The sequence below is a fragment of the Simochromis diagramma genome, unplaced genomic scaffold (genome assembly GCF_900408965.1).
Source record: "Simochromis diagramma unplaced genomic scaffold, fSimDia1.1 OVJJ01000361.1, whole genome shotgun sequence".
Classification (NCBI taxonomy): Eukaryota; Metazoa; Chordata; class Actinopteri; order Cichliformes; family Cichlidae; genus Simochromis; species Simochromis diagramma.
Genome location: NW_024386860.1, coordinates 17,476,091 through 17,493,444, shown reverse-complemented (window position 1 = coordinate 17,493,444; position 17,354 = coordinate 17,476,091). Strand labels below are relative to the sequence as shown.

Below are 17,354 nucleotides of genomic sequence, written 5' to 3'. Positions count from 1 at the left end.
GTCCCCCTATCCCTGTTAATGCCCTACCTGGCCCCCTGGCAAAAGCTTTGCTAGATCCGCCCCTGCACAGTTACCAGCTGTCAGCTACACAAAAAAAAGGAGCTTGATGTTATTTGTCTCTCAGAAACAGTTCATAACTTCCCTTCAACTCATTCATGTTACCTAAAAGGTAAACCTGTTTCTCCATCACCAGTTCAGCTCAGATGATTCAGTAAGGACATCTCCTGGTTTCGACCAGCCCTTTTTTTACAGCTGTGGCTCCAGCAAACATCAGCTGATACTAGAAATTAAAATCAAATGAATTCTAACAACAGCTGATCAAGCTTAAACGTGCTGCTGTTGTTTAGCGCAATAAACATACGAGAGAAAAGCCGATCATTGATCCGTTTCATGATTGAAGTTTCAACAGGCGAGAGAACGACAGGGGAGGCTGTCATAAAGTTCAACATCAGTAACTTAGCGCGCACAGCTGTATACTGTAGAAACTCCGTCGTGCTAGCTAGCACGCAGTACGAGTTATTGTAACTGTCAGCACAACGAAAATAAACTACACCTAAACTCGGTTTATATCTGACCCAAATAGAGTGCAGTTCATAACTTCTTACCTGAAATTCAGTTCACCTCACGCTCCGACCGGCAGCCGCCTGCTTCTCCTGCCTTCGGTTTCCCTTTTTCCACGATTGAGCTCCGCGTTAGCCACCACCGGTCGATCGGCGGCCGCCTCGCATGTTTCTTTCCCCGCATACGGGGGGAAAGAGACATACACCATGGCTAGCTGCCCTCTGTTGTAGCTCCGCGTCAGCCACCACCTCACGCTCCTGCCTTCCCTTATCCACGATTGAGCTCCGCTTTAGCCACCACCAAACAACTCAGTTATTTTTCCCACATCGACCAGCATCTGGACAACCACCTTTCACTGTTTATACCGTTACTAAAATGAATAAATGAATTATCGGCCCATATAAACTAAAAATAAGTCCAGCTGAAAAACAGTCCCATGGCGAGCGATCGGGTGGTGAAACGAGTGTCAGCCGCTTCACTTTAAGCAAAGCCCGGGTGCTTTTGAGCGAAGCAGCGCTAGCCGCGCTAGATAGCCGGCTAGCAGCAACATCGTGAAAAAACTGTTGCTAATATGGGATGTTTTGACAAAACGAGCAGATATTTGACGTTTACACACCTACATTCTCACCTGAAAATATCTTAAAAGTCTATTTTGTGACCTAGAAACACGAATAAGAGGAATATATTAAACGAAGTGGCAGCCGCCATTGTTTGACTCGGTAGAGGCGTGCTATGAATTGTGGGATATGGAGTGTTCCACCAAGCATACACCCTTGCGGTTACCGTAACTATTCAATGATTCGCGCAACCTTAAAAATTCCAATGGCTCCTTAAAGCAGCGACGCTGTGCGCGCCGTTGATATTGTCGTCACTACGGTAATTCAAATAAGGGTAGACAGGCCGTACTACTCCCGGCATACCACTAGAGAGAGCCAACACACCACAAATTAAGTTTGAAATTTGTTCCTATGGGGCCAAAAGTTGAATCTTTCCCATGGGCCTAGAAATGGGCCAAATTTGCACTATAATCGAAATATTAAAAGAACTATAAAAGTCATAAACACCAAAAGTCATAGGATACTAGTCCAGACCCAGCCGCACAAAATGATATAACATATGTGAACCTTGTCTCAAAACTGTGGGGCGAGTTACGCGGCGAAATTTCAGGCGGAAGATGGAGAATAATAATAAGAATAATAAATCCGACGAATAGTAATAAGTGTGCCTCTTGGCAAAGGCACACTTAACAAGCAGAAGAAAACGAGAGCAACATAATAAACAACATCATGATGATCTATGGGAATATGACAGTAAATACTAAATATTAAACATTATTGTGCAGCACGTAAGATCGACAGCGCACAGTGTGCTTTGAGGTAGGAGCCAAAAAGGGTGTAGTTTGTGGGTGTGATCACCCGTGTGTACACCTGTGAGCATGGACGCGCTTGTTTTTAAAAGGTTCCTTCATGTAATGATCTGCTAGAGGGTGTGGGGGGGCCACAGCCCCGTCCTCCAGGGCATGAAGCAGGTATGGAGGAGATCAAGACTCCAGACATCCAGAGGCCCCCAGAACACAAGAGACCAAGAAAGACCAACAGAGGGGCAGCCGCGCCACTGTCCCAGAAAGAGCTGAGGAGAGTCCCAGATGAGGGCTCACTCAGCAGCCGCGGAACAGAAGCCAGGGGGGGGGGTTGCAGTGACGTGCCCGTGAGCTCCGCCGGCAGCCAGCTGCGCCAGAGTGACCGAGCCCCAGGCCGAGAGGCCGAGGGCACCCCACCCCCGAAGTGGCCCGAGCGAGCCCCAGGCTCCAGGCCTCGATAAGCAGCCACCAAGGAGTGAGCCGGTGCGTACCTGGACGCCCATCCCCGGACACAAAGAACCACCAATGCACCGATGTCTGAGGGAGTCCGCCACCGGCAGGGGAAGTGGTGGGGGGAGATAGGCCTCCAAACCTTGGAGGGCCTGAGATGTCCCCAGAGAGGTGGCGTCTGATGCCCGACCTGACATATAGACACAGACATACAGGCACACAGATACAAACATCCATTCCCACCCTCATGCTCTCATATGCACTTACTCAACACTCAACCAACATAAAGAGACACTGTACACACAATCACACTCCCCAAGCGTACTCTACGAACCGGGTCTAGGTACCCTTGCCCCTGAAGGGGGAAACTGCGCCCAGACCCAGGTGGTGTTACCCTTTTCCCTGCGGTGGGGGGAGGCAGACCGCCCCGACTCCGCAGCAGCAGGGAGGCCCCACACAAAACCAAGATTTTACTTCAAAGGTAAAATGATAAAACACTTAATCACCAAAACAAATTCTTAGAACAAGAAAAAATGTTTAATTTTGGTTTATTTTTTAGGACAATACATTTTTGCATTATGTTTCAAATTACAAAAAGATGATAAAAGTTGTTGAGGAGTACTTGGTGACAGCTAGTTCTTTTAGGTTCAGCAGCTAACAAGATTGTGTATTGGTCAGGATACAGGAAGGAGGACAACAGGCTTCCACTTTGCTGGAGTGTCACCGCCAGCTGTTTTATTGGCACCTAGATGCTCAGTGTTGCCAGCAGTCTGTAGTAACAAACAAGTTGCCATGAGTATATAAATATATACAGCAACAGCTTCACTAAGATAAACATAAAATATTAAATTAAATAAACCAACACATCCATCTGAATATACACATAACATAATATATGACTCGAACTATGCCAATCTTACATCTCTTGCTCCAAACACAGAAAGGACACAATTAAACACAGTGAGAATGTCATACATAGCCAAAACATCCACTCTAACTGTGAACATAAGGACTTTGGCGCCATCGTGTGGCCGAATAAAATTACTACATAATGGCGGCAGCCAGCGGCACATGCCTCTAATCACGAGATGTAAAAAAAAATGCGCTGCTACAACACGGCAGAACACAACTAAAGCCGCGGCAAACAGCAGGATCGGAAAATAAACATATTTAAGGAAACTTACTTTCAGTCATGAACTTAACACTCGGAGCATCACCGTGAAGGACGGCAACCGGGAACACAGCTTACCTAATGAGGTAAACAGAACTAACACGGGAAAAAACACAATCTCCCCTTCCTTAGTAGCAGCGCGGTACCCCCAATCTTCTGCCTACGTCATTTCCTACGGCTCCACCCCACACAATATTGCAGACATAAAATCTCAGAGCCTTTAATACAAAAGTTTAAAACAAATTTATGAAAGTTTGGATAATTCATGGATTAAAAACATAGCTGATGACATCGCTGATTCATTTTTAACTGATATTGATCAATATCAGTTAAAATTGATATTGAAATTGATATTCACAAAAAAGTTAAAAATGTTAAATATCCATTGTTCCCCCCGGCTACATCGTGCCTCAGCCTCCTGGTCGGCTTTGTGCTGGTAGCCTCCAAAGAATGCGGCCAAATCATCTGCGCGATTTCGCAAATAATCTGCGAGATGTCACAAAAAATTTTCCAAAAGTTTTGCAAGACTCCATCCCTTTGAAAGGTCTTCAACGAGAAATTTCTCATTTGCCAAAAGGCTTTCATAGAAGATGTCTTTGCATTTTTCAGCTCTAAGGGAACCACTGTAGAGCTCCCTCATCTTTTCCTGAGAAGTAGGCAGAGCTCTAATTTTGTCATATTGTTCTTGGGTGATAACTTCCTTGTCTAGGAGCTCATCCAGAATCGGCTCGATGTTGCTCACTCTCTTGATCAGCTCCACTCTGTGTTTGTCCACAAAATGCTTTCCTGGAGAAAAAAGGAGAAAGAAATACAATAAAAGTTTACGGTTGTTTATCACGTGAAATTTGTATTTACTTTATTCTCGGCTTTCATGGCATAAATGATGTCTTTCACTTTTTTCATCCAGACATTGAAACATTATTGTGTCAAGGACTTGGTCAGACGTGTGTACAGAGGTGAAACACTCCTACCTCTGACTAACCAAACAACCCCAGACATGAGAACCAACTGTGTAGGCTGAATCGACAAATGTATCATTTCATAATGAAACTATTGAGAACATCAGGGAGACGGCGAGAAACGTTTAAAGATCAGTGATGCTGTGAACATGAACAGTATCATTCTGTAACATCAACCGTTAAATAGCACTAAGTGTTTGACATTTTATATTTATATTCATTTTACTATAAAAATCACAGCCGAGTGATTTTTTATTTTTATTTTTGTTTGTTTGTTTTTGTAATGGTATAAACAATGAAAGGTGGTGGATTGGCCAATAGGTCATGATTGATTCTGGGCTGGACTTATTACAATAACACATCCATATTGAGGTGAAAAGGAACACAGTTTGTCCCGTACTTCAGCTAGAATGAAACCCCCCTCCCCCACAAAGCTGGAGTTATTCTGCGTCTTTACACTGTCAGCTGCCTCCTTTTCTTCTCTCATTCTCTCCCCCTTCCTTTCCTGTTGCTACTACAATCATTAAACTGATCAATGATCAGCTGATGGGCTTTTCTGACGCAAGTCCCATCTCTCTCGTTTGTTTGAGCTAGAAAGAGGAAACCAGCGGATGTCGCACTAAACAACAGCAACACGTTTAAGTATGATCCGGTGTTGTTAGAATTTATTTAATATTAATTTCTAGTATCAGCTGTTTGCTGGAGCCACAGCTGTAAAAGCTGCTGGTCATGATGTTGGTTTGGATATGTGGTGAGAGGGAAATATGAAGATGAAACCAGGAGATCTCTTTAAGTGGTCATCTGATATAAACTGTATAGAAATCATACATATACCAACAAGACAGTGTACATCACTGTCACAACAGTGTTTGTTTTCATTCAAAGGCTTTATGGTTTTTCCTAGAATACCTAGGCCTTTTTTTTTTTTGTCCCAGTCCAGCCCGGTATAAAAAATATCATAAATAACCTTTTAAAAGGTTAAAACTCCAAAAGATCTGAAAAGTGTTTGCACTTTATTTAAGTGATGAATGTGTGTGTGTGACTTTGCCGCCTCAGCTAATCAGCAACCTCTGGACATGCAGAATAGAGCCCAGCCTGAGCTGACAAAAACTAAAGGCGTCTTTGGTCAAACGTGTCAGTTTCCATAGTCTCCCATGTTAAGATATTCAGTTTTAAAGGTAAACAGGTAAACACATTTACCGGCTGCTACAAAACAACCATTTTGGTCTCTATAGCTAATTTCTGTACAAAGGCTTTTTGTGTAGTTTGTATTATTAGCAGCTTCACATGAGAGTTCACAGTTGCTGCAGCTACCAGCTGCCTGTTTGTTATCACCACAGTGAGTCTGAGTCACTGAGCTGGACTTCTTCACTGTGAATGTGGTGTTGGTCCACTCTGGAGCATTTTCAGTACAAACAGCATCGTGTGACAGAACAAATTATTTGTTTTCTGACCAACAGTGTTTTTCAATGTGTGTAATTTATCCTAACAGACCACCTAAAAAGTCATTGCTCCAATTTTAATTAGGTTCTGATGATTATTAAGGATGCAGTCTATTTAATAATAGCATGCTAACTAGTATTAACAGATAAATTTGTATTCCACTCACAAAATATGGGAACAAAAGAAACAAACAGACAGTAGCAGGTAAAGTCGAGATTTCAAAGTAGAACTTCATGAACCCACCCATCTAGGACAGCTGTATCCTCGTGCTTCTCTTTCTGCTAAGCTAATCTAAATGGTGCTGTTTTAACATACATTAGACTGCAGGAACACCACAAAGCACACGTCACCAAAATCTCAAAGACTTGTTTTCATTTCTGTGCCTCACAGTGCACACATCTTTTTTTTTTCATTACTCTTGACCTCAGGCTAAGTTATAGTTTGAGTCAGGATCAGTTACAGGGAGAGGACTTCATGCTGCACCTACCGTCTGCCATTGTACATCCACCAGATACTGCAGCTGGAACAAGCAGAGGGGAAACCATGATATTTATTCAAAGGCTTCCTTTGATTAAAATCGTTTCAGCTTTCATTAGTTTCCAGCTTTTAAAATTAAAAACTGCAAATCTGCAGAAAACAACAACTCTGCACGTTATCCATTTTTCTTAAATACTGAGAATGTTGTTCTCTGCATTTCTTTAGTTTTTTACGGCTTTTTTCTGTTGTTTTTGTATTTTGGGACAATAAAGACGAGTTTCCACTCTTGAAGTTCTATAGTCAAAGCACACGGCTCAATAATTTAGACTAAAATGTAAGCTTATACTACGTCATTTTGATAAACAATACGGAACTCACCGTCACTGGAACCACGTTTTGAGGACTGTCCACCTGTAGCGTTCTCTGCGGAAATGAGGAAGACACAGAGTTTGATGTGTGATGAATGTGTGATGGTGCTAAGAGCAGTAATATTAAAATACCATACATGGGTGTAATGTTACAGGCATTAAAGAACTATTGGAGGTTAAACGCAGTGACCCTCACAGCCGTCACGTATAATGGCTTCAGCTCCACATTTATACAGAAGAATGAAGCAGCAGCAGCTCCATCAGCGCTATCAGGACATTTTATATAATTGTTATTACACAAGAAGTCAAGACTTTCATTTGTAATGTGAAACTGGAGCTGTGGAGCTGAACCTCTTAGCCGCGGAGACCTACGCTTTTTAATTGTATTTTTATTATTTAGCTTTCTCTCTCTCATAAACCTGCACCTTATTCCACAACGTTTTTCTTCATCCGAGGTCTTTAATCCTGTCAAACCGCACGACATCTGCAGTCAGAGGCAGTGAAAATGATCAACCTGCGGAAGCAACATCTGGAACACTGTGGAATCACACTGGGGACAAAAATAAGCTGAAACACCGTCGTGGAAATACGTTGTAGGCAACTCGCACAAATTCGCCAAACTGCGTTTTAAAACTGCGATTTGGGAACAGAATGTTCTCGGACGGTGTAAGGATCAGTGACTCTGTTAGCTGTTATAAACGGGGACTGGGGGGTAAAATCGAGAGGCTCTGAAGAACGGAAGTGAAACTGAAAAAAGAGCAAAGACGAGCGGGAAGTTTTTTGTTTATTTTGTTTTTTAAACATTTTTGCTTCCGTTTTAAACTTTATTTGTTGTACAGATGTGCGGATACGTCAGCGGTCCTTCCAGTAGTTGCTCATTATTAGGCGATCAGCCGTTAGGTTTCGCTCCATACGATACAATAATCTAACACTCAGTCTTCAAACCCTGACACCGAGCTACCGCAGCGGTTTGTGTCGGGTTTAAAATATGATGTGGAGGTATGTAATAACGACAGGAGAGGTCTCAGTGTCGCACTCCAACTTTATTAACTGACTCTCAGAACTTCACATATAGTGAGCGCCAAAATCTCCACCCCAACACTTCCCTTCAACTTGGGTGTGAGTGGAGCCACCTGGTGGTCCGCCACACATACCCCCCCCTGAACACACAGTTAGGTCTCTATTCAGTCCAGGACCCTGGGTCTAAGCAAACGACCCGAACGACTGAACCTGGGAGGGAGAGAACAGGCAGAGGAAGGTCCATCCTGTGAACGAGGCTGGTGAAGGCGAGCAGGAAAGGCAGGAGGAGGCTCAAACGCCGGTGGTCCGGGGGTAGTCCTGGGGGGAAAACCAGAGTCTGTCAACCCCATCGAAGGAGGGCGGCCACGGCGAGGGGCCCGGGCCGGCACTACATTACTGTCCGGAAGAACATGTGCAGGTTTAAGTCTGTCAACACACACAGTCTCCCTTCGACCCCCAAAATCCAAAACAAAATGTTTCTGGCCCGGTTCGATAACCCTGAATGGGCCGTCATACAGCGGCCGCAGCGGTGTCCTGTGGGCATCGTGCCTGACAAAAACAAACTTAGCAGTCTCTAAAGTCTTTGGAACAAAGGTGTCAGGCACGCAATGGTGCACCGGACCAGGAACCCGAAGCGAGTGCAAAAGCGGGTTGAGAGATAGCACCGATGGATCGAAGCAGGGAGGAGGATTTTCGGGCAAGAATTCTCCAGGCACGCGGAGGGGCTGACCAAACACTAGCTCAGCTGGGGAAGCGCCGAGATCCTCCTTAACCGCAGAGCGCAGCCCAAGCAAAACCCACGGGAGGCGGTCAACCCAATTGCCATCCTTTAAGGAGGCGCGAAAAGCAGCCTTAAGCGACCGGTGGAACCGTTCACACATCCCATTAGCTTGCGGGTTGTATGCGGTTGTGCGGTGGACTTTAGCCCCCAGTCCATCAGCCATGGCCGACCAAAGCTCGGAAATGAACTGGGGGCCTCTGTCTGACGTAATGTCCGCGGGTGGGCCGAAATGCGAGACCCAGCTTGACAAAAACGCCTTGGCCACCACTGCTGCGGTAGTGGACGCCAGGGGACCGCCTCCGGCCACCTGGTGGTCCGGTCAACAACAGTTAAAAGGTGCGTAAAACCTTGTGACTGCGGCAGAGGACCCACCAGATCGACATGCACATGATCGAAACGTTTGCCGGGTATGAAGAACGGCTCCAGGGGCGCCTTGGTGTGTTTATGAACCTTCGCACGCTGGCAGGGAATGCACGCCGACGCCCATTCCTTAACAGATTTGTGAAGGCCTGGCCAAACAAATTTAGAGCTGACCAGTTTAACAGAGGCCCGGACCCCTGGATGAGAGAGAGCATGTACCGAGTCAAAAACTTGACGACGCCAGGAAGCAGGAACCACTGGGCGCGGGCAACCGGTGGAAACGTCACAGACGAGGAGGGGACCACCGTCCTGCACGGGTCTGTCCTCTAGTATGAGGCCCGTCTGGGTGGATTTAAGCGCGAGGATGTCCGGGTCACCGCTCTGATCGGCAGCCATGGCGGAGTAGTCTATGCCGAGAAAGACGGGAGAAACCAGCGCACGGGACAAACAGTCAGCCACATGATTGGATTTACCAGCCACGTGCCGAATGTCCGTGGTAAACTCAGAAATGGCTGCCAACTGGCGCTGCTTGCGTGCACTCCATGGATCAGAAACCTTGGACATGGCAAACGTCAAGGGTTTGTGGTCCACGTATGCGGTAAAGTGACGACCCTCGAGAAAAAAACGGAAATGACGAGTCGCCAGGTGGAGCGCCAGTAGCTCCCTGTCAAAAACGCTGTAATTGCGTTCGCTGTCACGTAGCGTACGGCTGAAAAAGGCGAGCGGTTGCCAGACACCGGAGATTCGCTGTTCCAGCACCGCACCCACCGCTATGTCCGACGCATCGGTGGTCAACGCAATCGGAGCTGAGGGGGATGGGTGGGCCAGAAGGGCAGCATTAGCTAACGCTGACTTAGCATCAGAAAACGCTTGGATGCTTTCCGGAAACCAGTCAACGGAGTCATTAGCTTTCTTACCTTTTAACGCCCCATAAAGGGGCTTCAGCAGATGTGCCGCTCTGGGGAGAAAACGGTTGTAAAAATTCACCATCCCCAAAAATTCCTGCAGTGCCTTAACATTCGTGGGACGCGGAAATTCCGAAACAGCTCGGACTTTGTCAGGCAACGGAACCGCGCCCTCGGCGGAAATACGGTGCCCAAGAAAATTGAGAACGGGCAACCCAAACTGGCATTTAGACGGATTAATAATCAGTCCATGCTCCGCCAAACGCTGAAAAACCTGACGCAGATGGAACATGTGCTGCTCCTTCGAGCTGCTGGCCACCAGTATATCATCAAGATATACAAAAACAAAGGGCAGCCCGCGCAAGACCGAGTCCATCAACCGCTGGAAGGTTTGGGCGGCACCTTTCAGGCCAAACGGCATGCGCAGAAACTCGAAAAGGCCGAAAGGTGTAATTACGGCGGTTTTGGGGACATCCTCCGCGTGCACGGGAACCTGGTGATATCCCTGTACCAAATCGATCTTCGAAAAAACCGAGGTCCCCGCAAGATGGGCGGAAAAATCTTGGATGTGGGGAATGGGATAACGATCGTTCTCTGTGACATTATTAAGACGGCGGAAATCCCCACAAGGTCGCCACCGACCATCAGATTTAGGCACCATGTGTAACGGAGAAGCCCAGGCACTGTTCGAACGCTGCACGATGCCCAGACGCTCCATGGTGGCAAATTCTTCCCGAGCGACAGCCAGTTTGGCAGGGTCGAGGCAGCGCGCGTGCGCGAACACCGGGGGCCCTACTGTAGTTATGTAATGCTCCACCCCATGCTTCGTCACCGTGCTCGAGAAAGTGGGGACAGAGAGTGAGGGAAACTCAGAAAGCAAACACTGAAAAACATCACCCGAATCTACTGAGTTAGCATGCACCACGGGCTGAGCACCCCAAGTCAAACAGGGTAATGAGGAAAATGACACAGCATCAATTAAACGTCTGTTAGCAACATCAACCAGCAGTCCGTGAGCACAAAGAAAATCAGCGCCTATTATAGGCACAGAGCTAGCAGCAACAACAAAGTTCCACTGAAAGTCACGGTCGTGAAAGCAAACAGTCACCAACCTTTCACCGAAGGTGTTGATGGGAGAGCCATTAGCCGCTGTTAGCAATGGCCCGCAGCCCTCAGCTAGCCTGTCCGAGCCAGCCGGGGGAAGAAGGCTCTTCTGTGAGCCGGAGTCCACCAGGAAATGCCTCCCCGAGCGTGAGTCCTCTAAGAAAAGCAGCCTTTCCTTGTTGCCAGCGGTCGCGGCTGCTACAGAGCGCTGACATGCCCGTTTCCCTGGGTCTGGAAACTGCAAGGCGGGAGACAGCGCCGTGCCTTCGCTCCAAAACGCTGGTGATAAAAACAAAGCCCCTTTCCGCGGTGCCGCCGTGCAGCGATTCCGGCCACCGTGGACGAGTCGGAGGGCCCCTGGAGCATCGGTGAGGGGGCGGGGGAAAACGCTGGTGAGTCCTGAACAATCGCCTGAACGCCGAAAGTCCTGGTAGCCAGGAGGATGCGATCCGCCTCTTCCGCAAGGGAGCGGTAATCCTTCGTGGCCAATAGCGGGGAGTTGGCAAGGCCAGCGCGCACTGGAGCCGGCAGCTGTCGGAGAAAGAGGTGGGTGAAGAGAAATCCTCCGTCATCCGCGCACAGCAAGGACAGCATGCTCTCCATGAGCTCGAGAGCGGTGCCGTCGCCCAGGCCCGCGAGGGAAAGGAGTTTCTCGGCCCGCTCAGCATCAGAGAGGGAGTAACGCCGCAGCAGCAGCGCCTTGAGGGCGGCGTACTTGCCTTGGGCTGGGGGGTCCCGGAGGAGAGTCATCACGCTGCGGGTTGACAGCGGGTCAAGTGAGGCCACCACATGGTGGTATTTAGTATCGTCGGCTGAAACTCCACGAAGAGCAAACTGAGCTTCTACGTGCACGAACCATGAAGGAGAATCGTGAAGCCAAAAATCCGGCAATTTAAGCGCCACAGCAAACGCAGCCATCGGCGGAGGTGAAAGTCCGGCGGCAGCCGATGCTTCCAGGCCGGAGCTGGCTTCGTCGTCGAGCCTTAGCATGTTCGCTACAGGGGTCACCAATGTGGAGGTATGTAATAACGACAGGAGAGGTCTCAGTGTCGCACTCCAACTTTATTAACTGACTCTCAGAACTTCACATATAGTGAGCGCCAAAATCTCCACCCCAACACTTCCCTTCAACTTGGGTGTGAGTGGAGCCACCTGGTGGTCCGCCACAATGAAACTAATCGCAGATTCTTACCTCTGCGCTGCTGTCGATTTGTTTCAGGATCTCCAGAACCACCGAAGCGCCTCCTCCGCGGTAAAGTCTGTGACCTGCAGCCGCCTTTTCCCTACTTCCTCTTTTTTACATTACGCGCGCCTTTTTCACGTTTTCTCTGCAGTCCAGAAGCAGATGATTTCAGACCATATGTTGTGCCAGAGTGATTCATTCAGTGTTTCATTTTTTAGGTACTTTGGGTGAAGTTTGATGCTCAAATCTTCACAGATTAAGTTGATTAAGGAGTTGAAAGTGTTTACATATTTGTTTAGCCACTTTGAAAAAAGTCCTGTAACTTCCTAAGACCCGAACGCTTGATTGGGACGTGATGAATGTGAAAACAAAGAATTATCTTTTTACCTAATTGTGCTCTACAATGGCCTGATATTCACATATGAGCACATTCGTTTTAGATTTCGATAGAACAGTGGCAGTATAATGTCCCCGTAAGTGGATATCAGGCCCTTGTAGAGCAAAATTTAGTAGTGTGGTCGAGACAACCCAAAATGGGATGTCCGCATATCTGGACAACAAATGCAAAACATAATTTAAAATCTTGTGCAGAAATTGTTCCCAGTGTTTTACCATCATATTTTTTGAATGAATATTCTGATTTTCTGCCTCCCCCTTCCCTCCATAATGTACACTGCATTATTATTTGAATAAATCATTTGATAAAAAATGAAGATTTTATTTCAAAGATTAAATTATAAAACGTTTTAATTAATCATCAAAATGAACAAGAAAAACATGAGAGTTTAATCTTGGTTTATTTTTTTAAGGACAGTAAATCTTTGTCACTATGTTTCAAGTTACAATAAGATGATGACATTGAAAAACAGATTAATGAGGCTTTGGATGATTTATGGATAAAACTCATTCACAGCTTCACGGCCCCAGATGATTCAAAGTAATGAGAAAGGTACCCCTCTGTGTCCTTATGAAAGGCTCAGGATTCTTAATTGAAGCACTCCCCTTTTTATTCTCTTCCCGGCCCTAACCCTAGCATTAACCATCACCTTACATTTATCAATTTCAACCCGCTCTCACGCCTGGGAACGAGCAACATAGCGACGATTTGTCACATATATGTTACGTTTTGGGATGAGAACGTGTTTGGATAAAAACATGGCTGATGACATCACTGATTCATTTTTAACATATATAACATTTACATTTTTTAATATAAAACTTTCAAATATCCATAGTTTTTCCTGTAAAATGGATCAATTAAAGGAGCCACTGAGGAGCAAATGCAACACATAGGAGAACAGTTTTTACAAAAATGTAAGTGTAAAATAAAACCCCCACAAAGAAAAGGCATCTATACCTTTTTAATGTGATCATGTCATGTTCTGGTAGATATTGGTAGATCTATATTTGGTCTAAAAACTGTTTTTTCAACACATTTAATCCTTTTCACTGAGCTCTTTAACGAGAAATTTCTCATTTTTCAAAAGGATGTCATAGAAGATCTTTTTGCAGGCTGCAGCTTGCAGGGGACCACTGTAGAGCTCCCTCATCTTTTCCTGAGTGGTAGACAGAGCTCTAATTCTGGTATAAGTTTCTTGGTCGATAACTTCTTTGTCTAGGAGCTCATCCAAAATGGGTGCGATGTTGCTCACTCTGTTGGTCAGCTGGACTCTGTGTTTGTCCACAAAGTCCTTGCCTGGAGAAAGAAAGGGAAAGAAATGGAAAAAAAAAAGTTAAGGGTTATTTATCATCTGAAGTTTTTATTCACTTTATTCTCCGCTTTCATAACAAAATGCTTTAAAAAATTCAAACTTATTTCATAATTAAAATTCATTAAATGTTAAAAACACATTCGTTCCTTTTGGTCGACTATTTAAAAAGAACATAAATGACATCTTTCCTTTTTTCATCCAGACATTTAAAGATTATTGTATCTAGTTAATGTTGCAGTCTTCTCTTTTATTATCAGGAAATGAGGAGCTGCATGAGAGTGCATCTTCTTGGCAGTTTCAAGGCCTCGGGCACAAAGGTGAGAAGTAACGAAGTACAAATACAAATGTATTTTACCCGAGTCTTACTTTTTCTGACTACTTTTTACTTTTACTCCCTACATTTATAAACAAATATCTGTACTTTCTACTTCTTACATTTTCTAAACCGGCTCGTTACTTTTGCTTTAACGCATTTTAGTCGAGTTATTATTTCGTCACTGCGAGCCTCCAAACATCCAAACGATTTAAACCTGAAGAGAAACACATGGTAGGCGGTCCTGTTCGATTATCATTCACCAGAGGATGGTGATCTCATGGTAATCTATGGGGCCTTATAAGGCTCACTGGCCTTAGATTTGATGGTGGGCTGAAGGTTTCAAACTTTGATCCTCGTGCTTCTCTTTCAGCTAATCTAATTAATGCTATTTAAACATATGTTAGGGTGTAGGAACACAACAAAGCACATGTCAACAAAATATGAAACACTTAATTTCTGTGAATCCAGCGGACATGTTTTTGTTTTTTACGCTTGACCATGTCCGAAGTTATAGTTTGACTCAGGATCAGTTACAGGCGAGGTCTTCACCTACCGCCTGCGGTTTTACTTCCACCAGCTGCTCCAGCTGACTCACTCGAGGCTGGAACAAGCAGAGATCTAGTGTAAGAGCATTTTATTCTTTTGTTTGTGTTGTTGCACATTTTAACACACTCAGTTAAATAAAAACTGATGCACGAGGAAAATAACTGGTTAGATACTCAAGGAAATAAAAACGGGACTATAATGTTCTGGGGAGACGACAAATCATTCAGAATTAATTAATGGTGTGTAGAGGCGGGAGGAGCGATCCAGTAAGTCGCCCCCCTTTTACGCACAATTTGATCTGCCACCAATAATCAGAATGGGAGGAGCAGACAAAGCGTCCACGCTCCATGTTTCCCGTGAAAACAGGACAAAATGTCGACGCTTGGAAGACAAGAGAAGACACATGGACACATTTCGCATTTGACGTCAAGGAAAGTACGAGCACAGAAAACCTTTACAGACTTTAATCAACCGAATTAGCTTTAGAATTAGTCTGCGATAATCTTCCGATATTTAGTCAACTAAAGCTAAAAGAATTTAGACAAAAATTATGATTAAAACTAAATCAAAAGTAGCACTGGCCTATACTGTGAAATGTCGGTAAAGAAGAAAGGAAAACAGCAAATCAGCCTCGTCCCATCGAGGCTGATTTGAAAGGTAAAGCAGCGCAGAAACTCACCGTCAGTGGGAGCAGGTTTCGAGGATTTTCCACCTGTAGCTTCCTCTGCAAAAATGAAGACACAGTGTTAGAGTCCGTGATGGTGTTTCAGTGGATCACACAGAGACGAACAGTAATATTAAAATATCATACATGGGTGTAATGTTACAGGCTTTGAAGAACAAGTGACCCTCACGTACTATGGCTTCAGTTCCACATTTATACAGAGGAATGACGTATCCCTCAGCTCCATCAGAGCTATCAGGACATTTTATAAGATTATTATTACTCAAGAAGTCGAAGTCCAGACTTATCGTGGGACTGGTAAATCGCATCTGTGCGCATGCGCCAAGTGCATGGCGCCAGTGCCTGATCAACGTCAAAGAGGTCTGTCATTTCCATGCTCTGGCAGCCGATAAATGCGGAACTTATACCAGCATTTTCTCCCCATTCTGGCTAGCGTTAACGACACCAACACAGTCTCACGATGAAAATAGGTCGCAGTCCTTCTGTACGGGTGTAGGTTCTGCACAACGTTTCCTCGTACACATTTCTAATTGTTACACAGGAACGGCGCATAAAGTAGCTGCGCTAATTATAGGCTCGGTCGCGCCCGCTGACTTCACTTTTAATCTGCAGATCGGGAGTAAAACGTGCTCGGACACGTATGGAAGAGTGACTCTGTTCGCTGTTATTAAATAAACGCTGAAAAACAATCGAGAGGCTCTGGTCAGATAAGCAAAATGAAAGTGAAAATGCAGCATCCCAACACTCAGCCATCATTAAACCCTGACCTCCGTCTGTGCAGGTTTTAGGCTGCAGAATCACAGTCGTTGATCTTACCGAGTTCTTTCGCCTCTTCGCTGCAGCCGATCTGTTTCAGGATCTCGAGAGTCACCCTCAGAGCCCCCTCCTCAGTAAAAATAGACACCAGCGCGTCTGTGACCTGCAGACGGCTTTTGTCCTCCACCCTGTTGCGTTTTACGCGCGGCGGTTCTCTGCGGTCCAGAAGCTGGTGGCAGAACTTCTCAAAGTTCCCCTTTGCCAAGTCCTCCAGAGTGTCTGCCACAGCGGATTTGATAGTTTTGGCCATTCTTCACCGAGATCCAAAACTGCACCTCTGATTGTAACCGCTGTTGCTTTCCGGTATGGTGCCAGAGTAGCTCTGTAAAGCTGCTTTAAGCAATTTGGAACTGTAAGAGAGAAAAAAACGGTGCATTCAAATGCCTTCGGAAACAGAAGTACTCTTTATAATAGCTCAGTCTGTTTCACAGCTTTTACAGATTATTTCAGAGTGTAGTGATTTCACAGGCCTAACAATTCTGTGATGTATCTCAGGGCAGATATTTCAATTATTTGTATTTATTTTGTTATTGTCACGTTGCTTCGGAGCAACACTAGCAGTGTAAGTGCAAAACTAACATAATTATGATTAATAATATATCAGTAACATCATTTCACCCTTTACATGGGCAACAACCACAGTCATGAGCCTGGGAACGGACACTTTTATCTAAGCTTAAGCTACAAACTCAGTCTTCTTTAACTGCACCACCACAAGCCCAAAACAGATTCAGCCTTTCTAAAGTAACATAAGGAAACCTGTGATGTCTGTCAGCATGGAACAAACGGGAGAAGCCCACTAACCGCAGGTCCTCACAGGCTCACTGGATGGGTCACAGTGTAACAAGCACAGTTACAGTTATGCAATTCCTCGTTCATCACTCATTTCCAGCCGACCACCTTATAGATCACATCCATCTATTACAGTATAATGGCATATTTTCAACATATGAGAGCTAACATTTCATTCCTTTAGAGAAACACAAACAACTTTCATCTTTTGGGGCTTCGATTCACAAGTCAGTGATACCACTGCTTAAATCCAAAAGATAAACTCACCACGCTGTTTGCTTTGCTTGCTGAACATAATTTAAACTGCTGCTGCACCGACAAACTACTCAGTAACTGACAGGGAGC

General features: G+C 45.4%; 1 protein-coding gene across 1 annotated transcript; it reads right to left on the bottom strand.

Annotated features, from left to right (window-relative positions):
• Nucleotides 1-2,903: 2,903 nt before the first annotated feature.
• Nucleotides 2,904-16,586, bottom strand: LOC120733056 (PYD and CARD domain containing). Its single transcript, XM_040031052.1, has 8 exons — nt 16,218-16,586; nt 15,396-15,440; nt 14,724-14,771; nt 13,582-13,838; nt 12,152-12,242; nt 6,800-6,844; nt 6,432-6,464; nt 2,904-4,328 (listed from the first exon to the last, which is right to left on the bottom strand). The coding sequence occupies exons 1-8, from the start codon at nt 16,465-16,467 to the stop codon at nt 4,039-4,041; spliced, it is 1,059 nt and encodes a 352-aa protein (XP_039886986.1). The 5' UTR covers nt 16,468-16,586; the 3' UTR covers nt 2,904-4,038.
• Between the last annotated feature and the right edge of the window lie 768 nt (nt 16,587-17,354).